Source organism: Semicossyphus pulcher, unplaced genomic scaffold (assembly GCF_022749685.1).
Source record: "Semicossyphus pulcher isolate SPU_LCO1_2020_fin unplaced genomic scaffold, fSemPul1.0.p SCAF_19, whole genome shotgun sequence".
In the NCBI taxonomy this organism is placed as follows: domain Eukaryota; kingdom Metazoa; phylum Chordata; class Actinopteri; order Labriformes; family Labridae; genus Semicossyphus; species Semicossyphus pulcher.
The window spans coordinates 18050071-18071618 of record NW_027211692.1 but is presented as its reverse complement, the minus strand read 5'-3'; the positions used below and the strand labels follow the sequence as shown (position 1 = coordinate 18071618).

Sequence of the window (21548 nt, the reverse complement as noted above, 5' to 3'; positions counted from 1 at the left end):
GATTACTGGATGATGTTGTGTAATTTTGTTATGCCATTATACTGTATACTATAAATGCATATAAAGTTGTCTTTGGCAGTTTAAATTTTCTGCTTCTGATAGGTGTCATACTAATTGATGAGCTTTGATTCAGCATAATACTATTTAGTTAAATAACACACAGAACTGAAGTTTGCATGCAGAGCACTGCTTTTAAAAACATTTATTCTTATCCTTTGGAAAGGCTCCTTCAGTTCTTGTCTCTTCACTGTTGATAGTCTTAGAAGGCAGCAAACCCCTTCATGAAAACACAGGCATATCTACTGGGACCCTTATTGGTTTGCAAACATGACCTTTGTTTCCACTTCCACTCTGTTTCCATCCAGGTGGGAGACAACCGCTGTCTGCTGCAGTCTCTCAAAGACTCTCCCTACTACCGCAGCTTCCAAGACAAGGTCAGATCAAAGGCTTGAATCTATTTATACAAATGTATACATTTTAAGTGCCTCATTTTTATTTTTGGACAAATGAAAATCCCCCCTCACTTTCTGTATTTTAAATATACAATGTTTTAAATTAATCAAATTTCATTGGCATTTTTGGTTCTTAAATAAGTGGCACTAATCAATGTTACGTTTATATTCAGGTCAGTCTGTGGGAAGTTCGTCTGTCTGACTTAGACGAGTACCTGCTGAGCCTGAATGCCATCCAGAGGCGTTGGGTTTATCTGGAGCCCATTTTTGGACGAGGGGCGTTGCCACGGGAGGAGGCCCGGTTCAAAAGAGTTGATGAAGACTTCAGGTACTCTCTCTGCGACTGCATCACAACACATCTGGAGCTTTTGATCTTTATTGCAAATTGGTTGTTAAAGATATGCAGGTCAAATAGAGATCAGTTAAATTTGACCAAGTGGTAGATAGAACACTTCCGAGTCCAGGAAATTCATGCTATGCTAAACACTATTGATTAGATACAAATAAACAGGCTCAAATTTAAGCTTAAGGTTGGTATGTTTACGTCAGTCATTGTTCCATGATATATCCCTTGTCAAATGTAATTCCTTTATCCTATATTGTTTTTATTTTATTTTACTGCACACTGATATTCAACACTTGGTAAAGTATAGTTTGTATTTTTGCGTGTTCAGCAAAAAAACTCTCTCTTCGTATGTCTTCTAACAGGTCTATAATGTCGGACATTCAGAGAGACAACAGAGTTGTTTCCCTGAGCTCAAGGGCCGGCATCAGAAACTCCCTGGTCACCATACTGGATCAGCTGCAGCGCTGCCAAAAGTCCCTGAATGAGTTCCTCGAGGTACTCACATGTGTGTATTTATGTATGCAAAGATTACATGTATATAGCACTTGGCTGGAAGCATCACAACCTTTCTTTTATTGTGTGTGACTGATGTAGGAGAAGCGCTCTGCCTTCCCACGGTTCTATTTCATAGGGGATGATGATCTGTTAGAGATTCTTGGTCAGGCAACCAACCCAACTGTCATCCAGTCACACCTCAAGAAACTGTTTGCAGGTCAGACGCGTCTGCTTTGTTCTATTCTGTATTATTTCTCTTATACTGTGCCCTTCACTGTTTTGACCTGCGCTCTCTCTTCTCCTCTCTATATCTTGTATCATAGCATATTCTAATGGACAGTGAGGCTTAATATGTATCATCTCTGCAGGTATCCACAGTGTTGTGTTTGATGAGCAGTGCCAGCACATTGTCTCCATGTGTTCTTTGGAGGGAGAAATAGTGCCACTCAGAAACCTAATACGCATCACAAGCCTGGTAGAGGTAAAGCTGCTGTGCAGAGTTTTGTGTGGATGAATATGCACTGGTTTCACAATGTGTTTGTTTGCTTGTGTTGTTTTAATAGAGCATATTTTATTTGATTCAAGGACAAGGACAAGGATAACTGCATAAACTGTTTATCTTCTCTGTAGGTGTGGCTAGGTGAGCTGTCTGTGGAAATGAAGGAGACTCTGAAGCACCTGCTGTTTGATTGTTTGTTGGCAGGGAAGAAAGGGGCTGTCGACCCCTCTCGCTACCCATCACAGGTGCGCAGCCATTTATTTTACAATCCAGTTTTATTTGTAGATACAATAACAGTTTTTCTGAATCTTACCACTGGCTTTTTGAAGCAGTTCAACTTTCAACCAAATTGAGATCCAAGACCACTTTTTACAGTAAATTTGTGATCAAAGATGTGAAATAACAAACATTTTCCAGTAATAACATTTTCTTAATTACTTTGTAGTCTGTCTGAACATTCTTATTTTTGCTGCAGATTCTGTGTCTGGCTGAACAAATCCAGTTTACTGAAGATGTGGAAAGAGCTCTGAAAGAGCAAAATCTGCAGCAGCTGGAGCTGGAGCTCAATGCCAAGTTAGAACACTACACCACAGTGGACACCAGCTCTGATCACGCTAACACAGGTAGCTCTGTCTGTGTTTATGTGAATATATATATATATATAGATATGTATCTACCTGGGGCTTTAATGATTAAACTTTGATCATATTCTGGGATGTTACAGCATGCTGAGGAGATAAAACACCTTCTGGGGTGAGATTAATGCAAACCCAGACAGGAGAAGCTGATAGACGCAGGACCACACCCTGTGTGATGTTTGTTCTTAGCAGGTCATTTAATGCTTTGACAAGTTTGTAGTATGCTAAATGATTTCAGGATATTGCCTTTCATTTCTTATTGCTGGAGCAGAGTGTTCTTTTTGATGCTTTCTTTGATTACTTTCTTGATAATATTAGCCTCTCTTTATTGCTGTGCTGTCCTTTTTAAACAGTTGGTACTTGACACTTTCTTTTTGTTCCGCGCTCAGACTCTCTCAAGTGTCGTTAAAAATGAGCTCTGAACAAAGTCTTTGGTTGTTACTTAAAACTAAGAGATTAATGCCAATGACTGCTTTTGAGGGAATCACTTGATAGCCAGTAAGACACAAGAGGCTGCAGAGGGCCGGTACCCTTTGAAAGTACACATGCAGTAGCTTGCAGGCTAATTTAATGACTTGCGACTGAATGCATAGTCACACAAAGCATGACAGTTGGGTTTTAGGACTTGGATTTATCAAATGGGCTTTTAAAATTTAGATCAAAGTTTCTTCTTCATGCGTGAGATGAACACCCTCATGGCGGCAGCATTTCACGGGACATTGCTGCCATAAAAATGTATCTATGAAAGCAAAGTTTGTTTTATGTGCCAGACTTTCTTCCTCATTACTGCTTTTTTACAACATTGTAACATTCTCGATATTTAGGCGATAAAGTGTCTCATTTTGTTAATGTCTTGCATTTAAAACTCTACCATCCACACTAAGCACCTGTTTACATGGCACACTTAAATCCACCAGGTAGGCTGGAGAGGTTTTGGAGTGGCAGTACTGATTAAAGCAGCTAAAGTAATGGCAAGACGGATAATCTAATTTCCCTGTCCACATAAATGGGCCTTAATCCAGGCAGGGAATGGGAGCTTTTTCCTCTTTGGAACAGAGACAAGATAGGATGGTGTACATTTGGCAAAGTATTTTGCACACTCTCCTGATTAGTCTGACATCACTGATGCATTCGTACATGCAGGGCATTCAAAGCAGCTCTTAGAGGGTTTGAGCTTATTGTGACAAAGACATGCACTTTAAACAGGGACAGTTTGTCACAGTGACATTATGCTGACTATATTTTTATCATTCCTCTCTGTTTTCTTTTTCTTTTTTTTACTTGGCTGTGACACTGCTCTTTTCTCAAACAGCAGATGGTATAAGAGAACAAGGACTTTCAGACAAGTTACTAACAATAACTCTGATCTGAATTGTCTCAAGGGCATATTTCTGCATTTTATGCAGTCATTTAAGTTCAGCCAGCATCCGTTTGCTTTTGTTATTGACTCTCCACAATATCTTTGGCTGTATTCATGTTTTTTCCTTTTTTAATGATTTCACCTGAGATGTTGGGTTGTTTACACAGTGAGTGGCCCCATTTATTCTTCTCAGCAATCAATACAATCTTGATTTTTGCTCTCAACAGCTTTGCGTAAAAGTGACAAACATGCTATTTTATGGAAGCATAAAAGCTATTGCTATTTTATCTGCTTACAAAAAGAGCCCATCCATCTATACACAGCAAAGCAGCAAGAGTGCCTGGTTATCTAATTTCCATGGGTAACTATTAAGGCAAGGACATTAAATGAATAATGTGTTTTGAAGTTTATAAAAATGATAAGGAATGATAAAAGTCTTATATGTTTAATATTATTTATCAAAAAAAGGGAGATAAAGATGATGATTTGTACTTTACTTTGCCGTTTCTGCCATCCTGATATATTCTGATACTCTCTTCCTGTGCAGAGTCGGGCGTCCTGCAGCTGAAGCTGAAGGCTTTGATCCTCGATATTATCCACAATATCAGTGTGGTGAAGTCACTAAACCAAGCAGGAGTTACCAGCCTGGATGCCTGGGCCTGGAAGAAGCAGCTTCGCTTCTACATGGGACCAGACAAATGCTGCCTCATACATATGGTGGATGCACAGTTCAGCTATACATATGAATACCAGGTGTGTTGGCATGTGTTACAGATATACTGTTGGATACAGTTCTGTTCTTGTAATTGACCAAATTAACACTCAGATGCGTCTTGGGCTGCAGTTAACTTTTAAAACTGGTTTTCTTTCTGATCCTTGAAAATGTAAAATATAAACTTGTTACAGCCCGACATTGTTATTTAAAAGTCCTATTAATTTTTCAGTCTACTATAACTTGAAAATATTGGATAAAAAGTCATATCACCATTGTAACATTAGGGAAAGCATTAGGGCTGTACCAGAATCAGGATTCTTTGAGTTGAATCGAATCTGGCCGTTCTGGTTCGAATCTGCGGGGGACTCTGATTAAATATAGGCCTTGTGAATATACAAGGAGCCTCATTCAACTTCATTAGACTTCAAAAAATAAATAAATAACTAGATAAAAACTGTGATGCAGTCTTGCAGCGTTGAGAGGGGGATAGCACCAGCACAGAGAGAGGGAGCAGGTGATCACAGACTGGAGTGATGATGTGATATACAACTTAGTTTGATCATGAAGCCTGATGCTCCTCTACAGCTCTGTGTGAAATATATGAACTACACTGCAGCCTCTGTTAACAGTGACAGACAGACAGAAAGATCCGCGTGAGTAACACAGATCGACGTAATTAAACGTCTGTGTCCTCCCCGCGCTGCGTTATTATGGACTATGATGGACTGATCGCAGGTTACAGCTCCTGCTCGTGTCATTCACAGCATGGTGACACGTACTTTATACTTTATAGTAACGGAAATACGGACAGATCGCAATGTTATTGAGCCAGGTACAGAGCATGAAAAACACACACAGATCTGTGATCTCTCTTCAGTTAACCAACAGGGCATGTCACGGTGAAAAATTTAATGAAATATTTTACTTGTGTATAAAATATTTCATGGTCTGCCCCCCCCCCTAAGTGTTATGGTTGTTGATGTATGTTTCTTTTATTGTTTAATGTGTTTTTTCATTGTCTTTCTTTATAAGCCATCAACCTGCCAGGGACTGCAGATGTAAATGATCCTGTGTGGCTAAATCTGGCATATTTACATGATGTATTCAAGTGCTCATTGTGATTAATGTACCTTTCCTCCCTTTCAAGTTTTTGAGTTTGAGTTTATCTTTTTAAAAAAGGGACAATGCACATTTCTAACTAATTTTTTTCTGGCAACTCATTTATGTAATTAGATGATAAATAACTTTATTAATAACTTGCCCAAATTGGATCAAATTATTCCTTACAGATTGATTCACTCATTTATTTACTCATGTTCATGATTCACATTTTAACCAGTTGCATCCGGTATAATCAAATACTCTTCCCTTATCATATATTTTCTTCACTTTATAAACAAATTAAGAAAAGTCATGCTCATGCATGCACAATTTATTTTTCCAAACTCTGATTACAAACATATTGCATACATACCATAGCCACTTAAATTATCACCCAAGACATTATGTAGTATCAGGTACCCATACATTTTCAGACATGCTTTGTTTTACTCAATCCACAACTGCGATCAAGATAATTGTTTTCCTGTATGATCTGGTAAACAATCTTCTCTTTCTGGACTACAATCCATGTTTTAGGAATACACTTGAACTTCTCATGTTTTACCTCTTGGGGGCACTGTTTATGCAGAAATGAGGAGTAATCACGCTTTATTTCCTCTCTGCAGTTCCCTAAAAAAAAACACAAGCTCGACTCAGCCTCAATAATTTTCATTTTCTTTCCCTGTCTTTTATTTGTTTTTCATTCTTTCCTTTCTTAATCCATCATCTGTCTGTTTGCCTTTATCCTCTGCTGCCTTCCTCCCCCCTCTCTCTCTTGTCCCCCTCCAACCTTCCCTCACTCCCGATATATCTTTACTTCTGTCTGGCCACCTTACTATGTTTCCTTCACCTTCTTTCTCTCGTTATCGCTCACTTTCTTCTCCGTCCTACCTCTCCTGTGTCCCAGGGGAATGCGGCTAAGCTGGTGCACACTCCACTGACTGATAAGTGCTACCTGACTCTGACCCAGGCCATGAAGATGGGGCTCGGAGGAAACCCCTATGGGCCCGCGGGAACGGGCAAGACTGAGTCGGTCAAAGCCCTGGGGGGGCTGTTCGGACGTCAAGTGCTGGTGTTCAACTGTGATGAGGTATAAAGATTCTCCTAAAGGGTGTGTGACAGGTTAACATGTCAACTAAAACTATTATTCTGACATGTTTTAAATGTATACATGCTTTCTGATCATTTAAAGGGGGAGTTTCAAGCTTCATATTTCACTCTGTGAAACCTGTAGAGTAGTTTAGCATCATTTACAGTTACATTACATTTACACAAAAACTCATCATTTTTCTCACAATCGTGCTCTGTGCAAGCCCTCATACAGCCTCTGCCTGAAACCACTCAGTTAGCTCTGTCCCTTTAAGAAACCCCGCCCCTATAAGCCCACTTTATTCTGATTTGCCCGCTCTCCAAAGCCTACTGAAGCTGCACTTTGTGACATCACAAAGTACAGTGTGTAGAACAAACTGTGTGAAACCTGGTGTTCACAACAGCCTGCAGACTGAGCTGAGAAGCCTGGGGATTACTCCAACATACTTTTACCTACAGATATTATATAAGTCTCAAAATGTGAAACAGCATAATACCCCCTCTTTAACTCATGTCCACACACATAAGTACACCCAAAACAAGACCAGTAATTAAGAACAACTGCCAATGAGAACTCATGAGAAGATCTTGGTTCTGTTTTGCATCTGTCTGTTTTTCAGGGTATCGACGTGAAGTCAATGGGACGGATCTTCGTTGGCTTGGTGAAGTGCGGAGCGTGGGGCTGCTTCGATGAGTTTAACCGCTTAGAGGAGGCAGTGTTGTCAGCAGTTTCCATGCAGATTCAGGCCATTCAAGACTCCCTTAAGCATCACAAGAACACATGTGAACTTCTTGGGAAGGAGGTCAGAAATTAGGAATTGATGCAGAACAAAAAATGTAACCGTCGTAAGGCCATTTTGAAAAAATAACAGCTAGATTTTTAGCTGGCTATCTGGACTTTGTCTTTTCCTGCACCATAAGTGGAGCAGAGCTTTTTCACAACAATTACTTCCTTGCCTTCATTTTATTGATGAGAATAACTGTTTCTTCTTCTTTTCATCCTTCAGGTGGAATTGGACCCAAACTCTGGGGTGTTCATCACATTGAACCCAGCAGGAAAAGGCTACGGAGGCAGACAGAAGCTTCCAGACAACCTGAAGCAGCTTTTCAGGCCTGTGGCCATGAGCAGACCTGACAACGAGCTCATTGCTGAGGTCATCCTCTACTCTGAAGGCTTCAAAAATGGACAAATACTAGGAAGCAAACTGGTTGCAATTTTTAACCTGGCAAGGTGTGTTTTGGTTGGGGGGGGGAAGGAAACTTATCACCATACTGCCAGTTATACAGTATGTAACTGACCTGTGTCACTATTTAGGTCTTCTTCCCTGTGTGGGTTTCATTAAGTGCTGTTTTTGCAGTCCAAGATTATACTGTTGCTGTTGAATTCATTTGAAAGTGACAGTTTTCAGTTTGTGTGAGTATGTGTGAAAACCTTTGTTTGTGTGTCCAGGGAGCTGTTGACCCCACAGCAGCACTATGACTGGGGTTTGCGTGCTCTGAAGACAGTGCTGAAGGCCTGTGGAAGTCTCCTTCAGCAACAGAGGAGGAGTCACGACAAGGACAAGAGTAAGAACCCCTCTGGCTATTTTTGTTTTATTTTACGGAACAATATTTCTTCGAGGCATTTTTACTTTTCCAATAGTGGAGTGTGACAGCAAAGTTTGGAGAGAGTGGGTGCTTCTTCGGCCATGACCTCTATTCTCATTTATTGCTGCCAAAAGTACACAGTCGTATAAGTCGTGTTAGAGAAACACAATTACACAACAAAAAGATATGGTGCAGGCATTTCTCCATGGCGGACATTTGACAAATGTGACCTGTGCAGTGCAAGAGGGTTTATTGACTGAAATACTCATAACAACATGTCAGGATCAACAATTACAAGCCATCGAGGGCTGAATAGAAGCAGGATTTCACTCTAGACCCACAACAGAAAACTCACTTATAATAAACAAATTTAGCCAAGGTTACCTTACACATGCATCCTATGCAAATGAAATAAAATGAAACTTCTGTTCCACACATGGTTCACTAATGTTATGCGTCAGTCCCGGGTAGCTGCAGCTCCCCTTCTTCTCTTCGGACTCAGTGAAAATCAACAGGCACCCCTGTTTTGTCGTGATGCATGACACTTTGATCTGATGGACCTGCTTTTGATGCGATGCATTTGATTGGTGTCTGGTCAGATTTTCTTTCTAGCTCGCAATATGCGTAGATAAATATTTACTCAGTAACAGATGGATTGACAGATGTAGCGATTAACTTCATTTAAAACATACTTAAGTAAAAGTAAACTTACTGACTTTGAAAAATAGTTAATTGTTAATATATGAATTAAATATTCAAGTTAATTCTATTGAAAGCAAGATACACGACTGTCAGTACATACATATGATATTATCCATTTGTGCTATTCCTCTGTATATGGTGAATTTAATATCCATCCATCCATTATCTATACCGCTTATCCTGTTCAGGGTCGCGGGGGGCTGGAGCCTATCCCAGCTGTCATTGGGCGTAGGGCGGGGTACACCCTGGACTGGTTGCCAGTCAATCACAGGGCGACACAGAGAGACAGACAACCTTTCGCACTCGCAACCACACCTATGGGCAATTTAGAGTCACCAATTAACCTTACAAGTAGACCCCGGAGGGAACCCACGCATGCACGAGGAGAACATGCAAACTTTGCACAGAAGTTTGTCCTGAATTTTTTATGTTGTTTTATGTTGTTATGTTTTATGTTAATTTTATATGTGTGCTACAATTTATGTAGAATTAAATAGAATAGACCTTTATTAATCCCAAAGGAAATTCTTGTGCCAGGTTCCTCCAAAATTACTGTAAAAAAAGGAGGAATACAAAATAACTCAGATATAAGTGAAATATGCAATATAAAGTGTATAGAAGTTAAATATAGAGAGACAATGCCTAATAAAATAGCGGTAGCACAATAAGATATTTACAGTATTAAGCTGAGTAAAAGAAGTAATGGTGGCAGTTACATTGACAGTTGTACAGTAATGCATGAGATGATGACTGTTAAGATAGAGCATGAGATAAGTATGTAAAAGTACATGGTAATTTTAAAAAGTTATATTGCACAAGATGGTGAAAGTTAAGTAATTTGCACATAGTATTAAATAAGTGGCGGTATTGCACATAGTAATGCATTCTATAAATATAAATAAAGCCCTTGATATTGAGGGAGATATTGCACATGATAATGAACATACTATAACCTGATATTGCACATGATATTAGAAGTTGTATGATATCTGTAATGGAGAAGTTGCATGCTCCATTTTTCCTCCTGCTGAACGGAGAGGAGTTATACAGTCTGATAGCCACAGGTAGAAAAGACTTCCTGTGGCATTCTGTGGTGCTCCTGGGTGGTCTCAGTCTACCACTGAAGGTGCTCTGGTCTGACTCCAGGGTGGCGTGCAGGGGGTGAGCTGTGTTGTCCATGATATTGAGGAGCATCCTCCTCTCAGACACTCCAACTAAAGACTCCACTCTCAGGAGAGAGCCAGCCTTCCTGATGAGCTTACTGAGTCCGTTAGCTTCCTGTGTCTTTAGCCTGCTCCCCCAGCACACTACAGCGTAAAATATATAGTCCTAAAATAAGATGACTAAAGTTAAGATGTGCTAGTGGTGATTATACTGCCTCAAACCACCACAAAAATACATGAGGTGGTATGAGGCAGTAGTTTGACCACGCCATCAGAAACGCATGGCCATTCAATTACTAGATAGCTTATTTGTATGTTAAGAACTGACTGCTAATCATTCCATAACACGCCCAGAAAAGCTCAGTGGTACTAAAGTTGCTTTGTTAGTGATAACTCTTAAAGTCATTGCTGATTCCCTCCTCATTCTGTTGTTAAAATCTCTGAACATTCTGCTCAGTGGTTCAGAAACCAAATTATTTCTTCAATTACAATGATGGTTGCACACCTGATTCTACAGACTGGTTACTGCCTGTTCAGAAGTAAATGTACCACAAAGGCAGTTCAGCAGGCAGGACAGTCAAACTGAATGTTACAACTACGTATCTTATAATTTCCCTGCAGAAGTGTAAGTGAAAAGTTCCAATTCTTAGTTTTTATTTGCAAAATGTGAAAACTTACTTTTTGTTTAATTGGTCAAAGTGACCCTAAAATGTGTCCCCTGAGGAGTGCTGAAACTATCGCCCGGATAGTAAGCTTGTGACCTGAGAGATAGAAAGCTGTAGAGCCGATGAAAAAGGATTAGAGGATAAGGTGTGAGTGAAAATTCAGCCGGCTTGGAGATGCTTATCCGGTCCCCAACAGGGTCACACAACAAAATGTTTTGATAATCTGTGTCTCTATGTGCGGTTTATCCCTTGAAGGCAGTTTGAGAAACACTATGCATGAGTGTACTCGAACATCAAGAGGCTCTATTGACCACAACTTTCTCTAAACACCTGCTGTTGTCCTTGCCCTCTAAATCCTCTAATACAGACACGCCGTCAATTGACATTTAGCCCGAATGCTCGACTTTAAAACTTTTCTTCCCATGGGCTTGTCTGTACTTTTGTCCTTCTCCTTTTTTTTGTTCCCAAACACTTTGCCAGAGTTCTGTTATTTACCTCTTCAGTACCTCTTTCCCCACCTCCTTCCCCCTGCTTCTGACCTCTTGTTAGCTCTCTCTCTAATACCTGCCTGTCGATGCCGCTCTCGTCCCACTCGTTCTCGCTCGCTGCTCTCGGTTTCTCACTGCATCTCCCCTTTATGTTGCTCCTTTGCAATACTTTCCCCCTGTTTTCTCTGTTGTCATTTTCCCCTCTGCCTTTACTTAAAGCCATCCTTCTCTCTCTTTTAAATCCTTCCCTTCAACCACTTGCCCTTTATTTGTCCAGCACACAAAGACACACACACAGGCGTGCACACAGGCGTGCACACACTACATGCATCTCCTGTCTTGGCTATGAGTCCCCAAGGTTCTTGTGTTTGCCTCTGTGTGTAGTCGGGCCAAGTGTTCCTACGTGATGTGAAAAAAACACCAGATTAGTGGCTGCAGGGAAGGCCTGCATCTTTGGAAAATAGAACAAAAGTATTGATAAATGCTTGAATCATTATAAATGTAGTTAATTAGCACCTTTTATAACAGGGGACATGTGCTAAAGCAAAGCAATAATAGTTGGACAAGTTAATTTTGACCATGACTCCATCTAGCCTGGATTTCCCTTTTTGCACATAGAACATCAAATTAAACAGATTAATCTAAACAAATGTAACATAATTTAAGTCATATCATTATTGAAGTGTTTTTAAAATGCCTATTCTATGTAAATTGAAATATAATAATCCTTTTTCATCTACCTGCAGTTCAGGAGAGCAGTCTGGTGGTGCAGGCACTGAGACTGAACACAATGTCTAAGCTGACGTTTGCCGACAGTTCCCGGTTTGATGCTCTGGTCAGAGACGTCTTCTCCGGGGTTAATTTCACTGATGTGGAGGACCAGATACTAATGCATGCACTGGAACAAGTCTACAAGGAGGCGCGACTTGAACTTATACCCAGCCAGGTGTGTGTGCATTTTTGTCATCAGTCAGATATACATATATTATTGTCACGGTGCAGGAACTGAGCTGCTGCTCAGCCAGGGGTTGGCATCACTCCATACTGCAAAAAAAAAAAAGTATTATTAACATCATAATTGGTTGGAAAAATGGGGAAAATCTCAAAGATTTATTGCGTATTGTTTTTCCATCCCTGGGCAGCTGAAGAAGGCATTGGAGTTGAATGAACAGCTGAGACAACGCATGGGAGTAGTTATCGTAGGGCCAAGCGGAGCGGGCAAGTCTACACTCTGGAGGATGCTAAGGGCTGCCCTCAGCAAGACAGGCAAAGTGGTGAGTAAGAGGCAAACTGGCTGCCTGGATTTTCATTCAGCAAAACATAAACATCTTATTTGATAAAAAAAACCTGTGTGTCAGTTTTAAACACCTTCTTCAAATTTGGTTGACATCTTTAACTGTTGTTTTTTTTGTTTTTTTAGGTAAAGCAGTATACAATGAATCCTAAGGCCATGCCCAGACAGCAGCTGCTGGGACATATAGACATGGACACCAGAGAGTGGGCTGATGGCGTCCTAACACATAGTGCCAGGAGTGTGGTCAGAGAACCACAGGGTAAGAGAAGGACACTCCACTTAAAAGGAACAAATTGGTCACTAATAGGCTGCTAGTTTGCTTAGACTTTTGGCAAGTGGGTTAAAGTGGGCATTGCATAAAGTTACCCACTTTATTTTTTGAGTTTACTTGAATCCTCACGTAATTTTGTTTGTATTCAAGAGGTGAGCTCATGGATCGTGTGCGACGGCGACATCGACCCAGAGTGGATTGAGAGTCTGAACTCTGTGCTGGATGATAACCGGCTGTTAACCATGCCTAGTGGAGAACGCATCCAGTTCGGACCAAATGTGAACTTCCTCTTTGAGACTCACGACCTCAGCTGTGCCTCGCCAGCCACAATATCCCGCATGGGCATGATCTTTCTCAGGTCTGTCAGCCTATGTCGACATTCTGTGTTTAACACTCAATTTTGTCTTTCTCGACTAGTTTGTGTCACTTATTTTTTAACCTCCAACTTTGTATTTGTTTCATCTTTAGCGACGAGGACATTGATGTTGGTGCTTTGGTGAAGTCATGGTTGAGGGGTCAGCCAGAGGAGTGTCGAAGTAACCTGGAAAACTGGCAAGGGGACTACTTCCAACGTGCGCTGGACTGGGTCCTCAAACAGGTAACCTTTGCCCTGTCCTATTTCTATACTCTTTCCTATACCTTTTTCACTTTATTTATTCAAACTTGTGCCTCCCTTCTCTTCTTCTCTCCTTTCATTAGACTGATTTTGTGGTGGAGACGAGTCTGGTGGGTACAGTGTTCAATGGCCTGTCACACCTCAGCGCTGTGTCAGAGAGGGGTCAGTTCATCATTGGTCTTCTAAGAGGTTTGGGAGGAAACCTCAACCTCAAAACACGACAGGAGTTTGCCAAGGAGGTGAGGTTTTGTTTGGGCAGAGGGTGGCTGCATTAATGGTTTAGTTTTGAGCTGAAATTGAACTTATGTCCCAGCCATAAAGGATTTCTTTATGCGAGTCCTCTCAGCTGTAACTGACGACATAGAAGATAATAAAGAAGGATGAGATGTACAAATGCATTATATACACCTGATGGGCAACTTCTTTAATGCCACTACTTAGAAAGAAACCGTTCCTCATGTGTGCTCTTATTCCTTTGTACTTCTGTAGTTGCTGAGCTGGGCACGGGAGAGCCCACCAGACCCCAAAAAACCATTAGATACGTACTACGACTCTGACAGCGGCCAGCTAGCAGCCTATACCTTCCTGCGTCCTGAGGGCCTCACACTGGAACAGCTCTCTCATACACAGACGCTACCCGTTATTGAGACTCCAGACATGCAGAGAGGTCTGCACTGCTTCTCCCCGTGGCTCACCGCTCAGCACAGGCAGCCCTTCATGGTGGTTGGACCAGAGGGCTGCGGGAAGGGGTAAAATACACACACGCAGATGTGTAAGCACACACAAACATTAACATAATGATAGACATAGGAGGCATTTGCAGACACAGTGCGTATATAAAAGACAAAATATACCTTCATTAAGGATCATGGCAACATCACTGCTGAATAACAATTGCATTTACATTAAAAACATTGCCATCATTTATTCTTATTTTATCAAATGACAGTCTGTTTACAGTTTAAGCGGGCACTCTTCCCAGCAAACCTCATGTTGGTCTGCTTGCAGAAAAAGGGTTTGTAAGGTCACATTGGAAGAGTGTACGATATGGACTGGTGAAATGTGGACACTCAAAATGACACAAGAACACAATCAACACTGATTTAAGAGCTTCTTTTATTCACGACTTGACCTTTCCTGTAGAAGCACTGACAAGTCAGAACAGGGATCAGATTTGTGTGTGCGTTGTGCGATGCCTCAAAAGTAATTACTCCCTCCTCAGGGGTTGAGGAAAAAGGGTCACTCAGTTTGCCTTTTACACTCCAGTTGAGTCTCACTCAACGTCTCCTTTTCTCGTCCTCTTGTCTTGGCTCACTTTGCCTGAAAGGTCACTGTGCCAGTGAGGCATTGGGTTTGTCAGCTTACCCTTCTAATAAAAGAACGTCTAATTAATTTACACACACATACACTGGAAAGAGCGTACATGCAAATGCATGCGCATCATTTACTTTGCAATTATTTCCAATCTCTGTTTGCACCCTAACAAAATGTCTGTCTTTGCCTTTGGGTTTGTTCTGACAAACATTGTTCACTACAACCCAAGTGGCCTCTTATTAAATACAGTGTTGACACACTTTTTATCCCTCTGATGCTTTTCTGCAATCCTGACAACATCCTAATAATAAATTAGTTTCACAAGAGTCACAGCTTTCATTAACTTAGCTGAAGTTCTTCAAAAAAACGGGGATTTTCATTGTTTTCTATCTAGCATGCTCCTGCGCTTCGCCTTCTCTCGACTGCGGTCCACCCAAGTCGCTGTAGTTCATTGCAGCGCCCAGACCTCATCTCGCCATGTCCTACAGAAGCTCAGTCAGACCTGCCTCCTGCTCAGCTCTAACACAGGAAGAGTCTTCAGACCCAAAGACTGTGAGAACCTCGTGCTCTACCTGAAAGACATTAACCTACCCAAACCTGACAAATGGGGGACAAGCAACCTCACTGCCTTCCTGCAACAGGTAAAGATAACTCATAAACAACAACACATACAGATAAGGTACCAAATGAGTGAATGGATGACGTGGTAAAAAGAAGAAAGTACAGTTTCAATCCCAGGGTCCTCAGAGGTCGACTTTTAAACTGGTTTCTATTACATCCGGGAGGGTTCAGGGTTGCTACGGGTAGGACTTCCATTTCTTTCACATTGTTCTCTCTCTCTTATCTCTAACCCTTTTTACATCGTGGTTCTCCACCGTTACGCTACCTTTGCCATTTTACACACACACAGCACTGTTCCATCCTGCGTGCTTTGCCGCCATTTCACCTCTGTTACGTCTCTGTTACTTCCTCCGATGTCGGCTTAGAGGCGGAACGATTTCACTCCACCTTATCCCCTCCGTGTGTTTTACATAAAAGGCGAGGTGTAACAGAGGCGTAAAAATCCCGCCTTGTACTGGCAGTATAAAAGGGGCTTCTGTTTGTCTTTCCCCCAGGTTTTGACCTATAAGGGATTCTACGATGAAAATCTGGAGTGGGTGAGTCTTGAGAACATCCAGGTGGTGGCCTCCATGTCAACAGGAGGGGCTGTAGGGAGCCATTCGCTCACATCCCGCTTCTCCTCTATAGTTCGCATCTGCACTATAGAGTAAGTATGGAATATAAATTTGCTTTGCATATTACCAATTGCTTGTTTACAAGCTCTCTAAATTCTGTTTGCATCAACCCTCATATGTCACTGTTTCTTCTGTTTTGGTCTTCCTCCAACCCTCACCCCGATCCTGTCTCTTTTTTCCCCCCGAACATCCATCTGTTTCTGTGCTTCTTTGCCTTCTCCTCTAGCTATCCAGACAGGGAGCAGCTGCAGACTATCTACTCGGCATACCTGCAGCCAGTTCTCCAGCATAGCCTGGGCAGCCAGGCATCCTGGGCCAGCACAGGGAAAACACACCAGCTGGCTGGGTCTCTTGTGCAGCTCTATGAACAGGTATTGACTTGGATGCAGTGCTCATTCATTACCACATTGCGGTTCATAGTAACATGGTGCTGCCTCAGATACTAAAAGCATACACAGGTCGTTGGAGACTCGGATTGGAATTTGAGTGATCCCACGTTGAATTCACAGTTGTTCTGCAGCAGGGGAGAAGTACACACAGGCTGACCGAGCAGGAGGAAATCACTGCAGCCATTTGCATCACAATAAACTGCCCCTTGTATGCCTTAAAACATATGGCCCTTTGTTGAATTCCCTGGTTTTGGTTGAGTGCCTAGCAGTGTTTTGGGAAGCACACCAGGTTTTTTGATAAATATTGCAAGTCTACAGTAATAAAACATGTACATGTATTATAGTGGTTCTCATGTACAGTGTGACACAGTAGTGCAGAATATGATTAGAGGACATTTGTGGCACATTTCCTGAAGATTTCCCATCTTTGCTGTTTGTAAATGTAATCAACTTAAGAAATGAATTCCTTAATGACCAAGAAAGAGGAGTTTCCTGCTCTTCGAGCTCTGTTGGCAGTGCCTTCATGGACCAGGACGCTTTGTGTGCAAGCAGCCGCAGCATTGGCTTTGCTCTGCTCTGCATTTCTTCGATCAGATAATACATATTTTTGAGTCTCTGAGTTAGCCGATGACACTATAAAATCCACCCTTTGCACTAATGTTCATTTTCGCTGTTCGTAGAATAGTTTTACAGCTACTTAGCAATACAAGCAAAGGCGACAAAGACTGGAAATCAAGGCTGAAATAGCTTGTCGTTTTTACTCCCCAACTACCTCAAATGAAGGAGGTGAAAAAGTCAGTATATAATTGCACATTTACAGAAGTTTGTCAACAATACTGCACTAGAATTTTAAACCTATAGCCATATGATATGTTTTAAAAAGTCAGAATGGGGATTTTATTTTATATCAAACTGGCACAGAAACTTTGCTTTTAGAGGTTTAGTATCTGTACATATAAACACATATAAAGACTCTTATTTTGGTGACCTACTCTTAATTCATATTACACATTCGTATCAAATGCGTCTTGTCAAATGGCATTGAATTTTGTCCTGTGTTTATATGCATGCATTGCCTCCTCTGTCCTTACGCTTAGGTGAAAGCCAAGTTTACAGTGGATGACCACAGCCACTACCTGTTTACCCCCTGTATCCTCACAGAATGGGTCCTCAGCCTGCTGCGATATGACCTCACTGCAGGTAACCATACACTTGCAAGAAATCACCCATACTATTTGTATGTGTTTCAGCACATTTTATGACTTTTGTAATGTGGAAACCCTCTGGAATCAGACTGACTGACTTTTAATCAGAGGCACTGCTGTATGCAAACAAAACAGTGAGTTGGATTGAATGACCCACTGGTTTTCAGGAACTAAATCATTATTAACTCACTCTTGATGCTAAAATTAAAATGACAGCACCAGGTGGCTTCGTTTTATTGTCAAAGCTATTGTCTCCAACTCTCACCTTCCTCTTCACTCCTTCCCTCCTCTCTCCTCTCTTCCTCACTTTCTGTCACTCGTCCGTCTCCCTCTCTTTTATCATCCTCTCCCTTTGCTGTCTCTTCATCTCTCTCCCTCTGTCACTCTTTCTCCCCTATTGCAATGTGTTCCTGCTGTGATAGTGAGTCAAATCATTTATTTTAATTAGTAAAGTCAGCAGACAAACTTAACTTTTCCTCTGCTCATCATTTTTTAACTCGCTCTCACTTCTTTTTTCCTCTTTTTTTTCCTCTCCTGCTGATTACATTCTTTTTGGTATGTAAAAATCCCTCTCTATCTTTATTCTGTGACTGTGTTGATGTTTGTGGTGCGTTTGAGGGTGCTTGTGATCACAATGAATATGCTTTCATAACTCTAGTGTTTGAAATTTGAAGTGGCTATTATCGAGAAATAACAATATAACAAATGACAATGTGAAAACAATGTGGCAGGGAAACTCAGAGTCACGCAGAACATAAAGAGAAATATGACCCTGAATCTGCCTGAAAATTTCAGCTCATTGTTTAACTGTCCGGTCCATAAATTTACTGTCAAAATATTTTTTTTCTGCCACAATGCCACGAAAAGCAGCTTTTTCCAGTGATAAGGCTGTAAAATTACACTGTACAATACCTGTCCAGCCCCAAACGGCATACAGACACAGTAAAAAAGTATCTGGTGAATATAGGTAAGCATTTGGGAGAGACAGATATTTTCCTGAGTAGTTCATCGGTAAGAAAAACCAAGCTGAAAGTAATATTAGTACTTCATTTCCCATTTTAATGACTCCAAATCAAAGATAAAGTTGCTCCATAACTACTGGATGTGTAAATAATGAACTCAGATATCAACTAAAGAGGAAATGATATGTCAAACAAAATTTAAGTTGCCTCCACGGTGAAAAAACAAATCCATTATCGCAAGTCAGATTCTGTGAAAGTTCTTTTAAATTTCGCAGATATTTTAACTGCTTGTTTGTGTCCAAGTCAAAGCATGATTGTTTATATTTCCTCGTTAGCAGAAGAAGAAATTTGATCTCCAGATTTATTGTGTAGGTCTTATGCAGCAATGTACTTCGAGCATAACAAAGCATTTTACTAACTGACAGATACGTAACATTAGTTTATATAACCAGCCAATTTCAGTTTATCTCAGAAACATCTGTCGCTGCAGATGTCAGCCGTTAAGTAACACAAACTTACAGGACAAAAATGTAAAAATATGAAAAGTTTATAAAGAGACATTGTTTTGTTTACTTATGCTGCCACCGAAGTGGATATGTTTTAACATTTAGTCCCAATTCTTCAATAACAAATTCACGTCACATCAATTATTCCTTTATTTGTGTGGTTTTTTATAAAGAAAAATATATTGTTCATTAGGGGTGGGAATCACACAGTAACTCACGCTACGATGCGATACGTGGCCCACGATAACGATAATATCACGATACAGCAATTCTGCGATAATTGATATATTGCAAGACAATCATATAATGATGCATCACAATGGCTGCTTTTACCTGTTTAACAAACACCTGCACATGAAGAATTGGCTGCAATCTGTGTTCCTGCTGCTTAGAGCAATACGGACATTTCTTACCAGCACTATGCCTTTATATTATTTTTTCATTATTTACATTTTTGATAAGTGGTACTCTGATCTGAATTCATTATTTGATAAGCCCAAATACTGTTTTGTTCATGAGCTATGGAAATTATTTATTAGGCTAAAAGTCTCAGGGAAAATAGAAATCACGTCATGCTGATCAAACCCGACCTCATTGATGATCAATCTCACATGTAAAAAGTGTTACCTGCTGCCAGAGAGAATCGCCTGCTCCCTCTGAATTCATTCATTCATTCATCCGTAAGAAAAGTTAACAGGGTTTTCTGTTTTTGCTACTTTTCAATTTATGATATTTTTACTCAGATGTTGACTCAGAACCACCATTGTTTATAGTCGGTTTCAAGGCACCCTGTAAAGTGACTTAATCGTTTACGTATGTCCGGTCTGATCTCCGGTCCATCTCCGCCATAGTAGAAGCTGAATAGCCGCAATGCATTTTGGGGCGGTTGAGTACAACCAGTGAGCTCCCGTCTCATATTCAAATATCTGAGCCGATCTAGTATACATCCGGGCATTTCTCGCATACACAAAATTGCATACTATGAGATGGGAACGCATGACATACTCAATTTTACGCCACGGTTAGTGTGATTAGTATGATTAGTATAATGGTATGCGGTTTCGGACACACCGAGACATGAGAAGCAGCCAGTATCTTCTTCTTCGCCCAATTAATTTCCGTTCACGTTACCCTCATCCATGTCATGAGGGCCTGTGAGGAGTCATGAAGTAGTGACGCGGTGATTTAAAATATCGATATTTGGTGCCAGCCTATCAATAATTGTATCGCACGAGTCAGGACGATGATATATTGCCGTATTGATATTTTGTCCCAGCCCTGTTTTTCATACATTTTTATTATATCATATTTTATTACTGCCCCTACAGAGCCAGAATATTTTTTTCTTTACTGGTTCTGCCGATAGAATCACCACTGAGGTGGTTTTCAGGCAAGGATAACATTTGAAAGCCATAGGCATGGAAGATGTTTAGCATGACAACTTCTCTCTTCAAGTGTTTTCTTTTCCTTCGTGTTCTTTAAAATTTAATGTACCAGGAATACCCTGGAGTGACGTCTGTGTCTCTGTTTAACTCTCTTCTTCAGCTCTTTCAATATAATGTGACAGACACTGTTGAAGCCAGTGGCCTTCGAGACTTCTTATTCTTGCTTGTCCCAATACGTAGCACTCTGTTTTTAGCTAGCAGCACATTGCTGCTGATTCTTGGGGGAATTTAGCAAATTTAGACTCACCCTTGGAGGTGCTGTTGTCATATCTGATGCTGCCAAAAACAGCCCATTGGCTCGTGTTGATGCCTCGCTTGTAGTGTCCTTGTATGACATGTAAAGAAAGAAAAACATTGACATACTCATTTTGTGTGTTATGGAATAATTGACAAACATAATTCAATTCCAACTTGCACATTTCTTTGGGTATCCTGCTGGGTGGTAATCCACATATATGTGTGTGTATGTGTCTCATGTATTTCTTTTTAGCTCAATCTAATGTGACAGACAGCGTGTTGGAGGTGGTGGCATACGAGGCCAGGAGGCTGTTCAGGGACCAGCTAGTTTCCTCTAAAGACCTTCACACCTTTGATAACATCCTCTCCTCCATCATAAGGGGAGACTGGGGCTCAGATGCTCTCGACAACATGACAGGTATGAGATAATTTATTCTTGTTGACATAAACTTTGAACAAAAATGCAGATGCTACACTTTTCTGTCAACTTAAAGAATGAAGAGTCACATCAGTGTCAAATCTACTGTCGTCCACACGTCGGGCCCCTCATGACTAAAAGATAAAGATGAATACAGATACAGTTCAGTTAGTCATCCCTCCTTACAAACAAAGGTACACAGTGGAGTAGGAAAACTTGTTCCATGTGCTATGCCTAGTACGTATTTGCTCACTAACACTAAAAATGGTTGGCAAATTTCGGCAAGAGCAAGCCAAAGCCAGTGTAAAGAAAAGCATGCGAAGAAAGCTGGCTCAACTCCGAGAGGTGTAATAACG

General features: G+C 40.9%; 1 protein-coding gene across 3 annotated transcripts in view; it reads left to right on the top strand.

Annotated features, from left to right (window-relative positions):
• dync2h1 (dynein cytoplasmic 2 heavy chain 1) overlaps positions 1 to 21548 on the top strand; it is a 134133-nt gene that overhangs the window by 17685 nt on the left and 94900 nt on the right. For 2 of the 3 annotated variants that reach the window (XM_069668839.1, XM_069668840.1), the window contains exons 28-51: positions 366 to 434; positions 626 to 780; positions 1161 to 1293; positions 1393 to 1510; positions 1662 to 1774; positions 1924 to 2037; positions 2268 to 2415; positions 4338 to 4543; positions 6514 to 6696; positions 7316 to 7498; positions 7703 to 7926; positions 8146 to 8261; positions 12047 to 12246; positions 12443 to 12574; positions 12721 to 12853; positions 13016 to 13223; positions 13334 to 13463; positions 13565 to 13720; positions 13971 to 14230; positions 15190 to 15436; positions 15911 to 16062; positions 16257 to 16401; positions 17517 to 17656; positions 21050 to 21192. In XM_069668839.1, coding sequence (XP_069524940.1) covers positions 366 to 434; positions 626 to 780; positions 1161 to 1293; positions 1393 to 1510; positions 1662 to 1774; positions 1924 to 2037; positions 2268 to 2415; positions 4338 to 4543; positions 6514 to 6696; positions 7316 to 7498; positions 7703 to 7926; positions 8146 to 8261; positions 12047 to 12246; positions 12443 to 12574; positions 12721 to 12853; positions 13016 to 13223; positions 13334 to 13463; positions 13565 to 13720; positions 13971 to 14230; positions 15190 to 15436; positions 15911 to 16062; positions 16257 to 16401; positions 17517 to 17656; positions 21050 to 21192 — 3808 coding nt within the window. Of the gene's footprint in view, positions 1 to 365; positions 435 to 625; positions 781 to 1160; positions 1294 to 1392; positions 1511 to 1661; positions 1775 to 1923; positions 2038 to 2267; positions 2416 to 4337; positions 4544 to 6513; positions 6697 to 7315; positions 7499 to 7702; positions 7927 to 8145; positions 8262 to 9754; positions 9759 to 10097; positions 10111 to 12046; positions 12247 to 12442; positions 12575 to 12720; positions 12854 to 13015; positions 13224 to 13333; positions 13464 to 13564; positions 13721 to 13970; positions 14231 to 15189; positions 15437 to 15910; positions 16063 to 16256; positions 16402 to 17516; positions 17657 to 21027; positions 21193 to 21548 lie in introns of all 3 variants that reach the window. The other variant, XM_069668841.1, reaches the window with a different exon arrangement.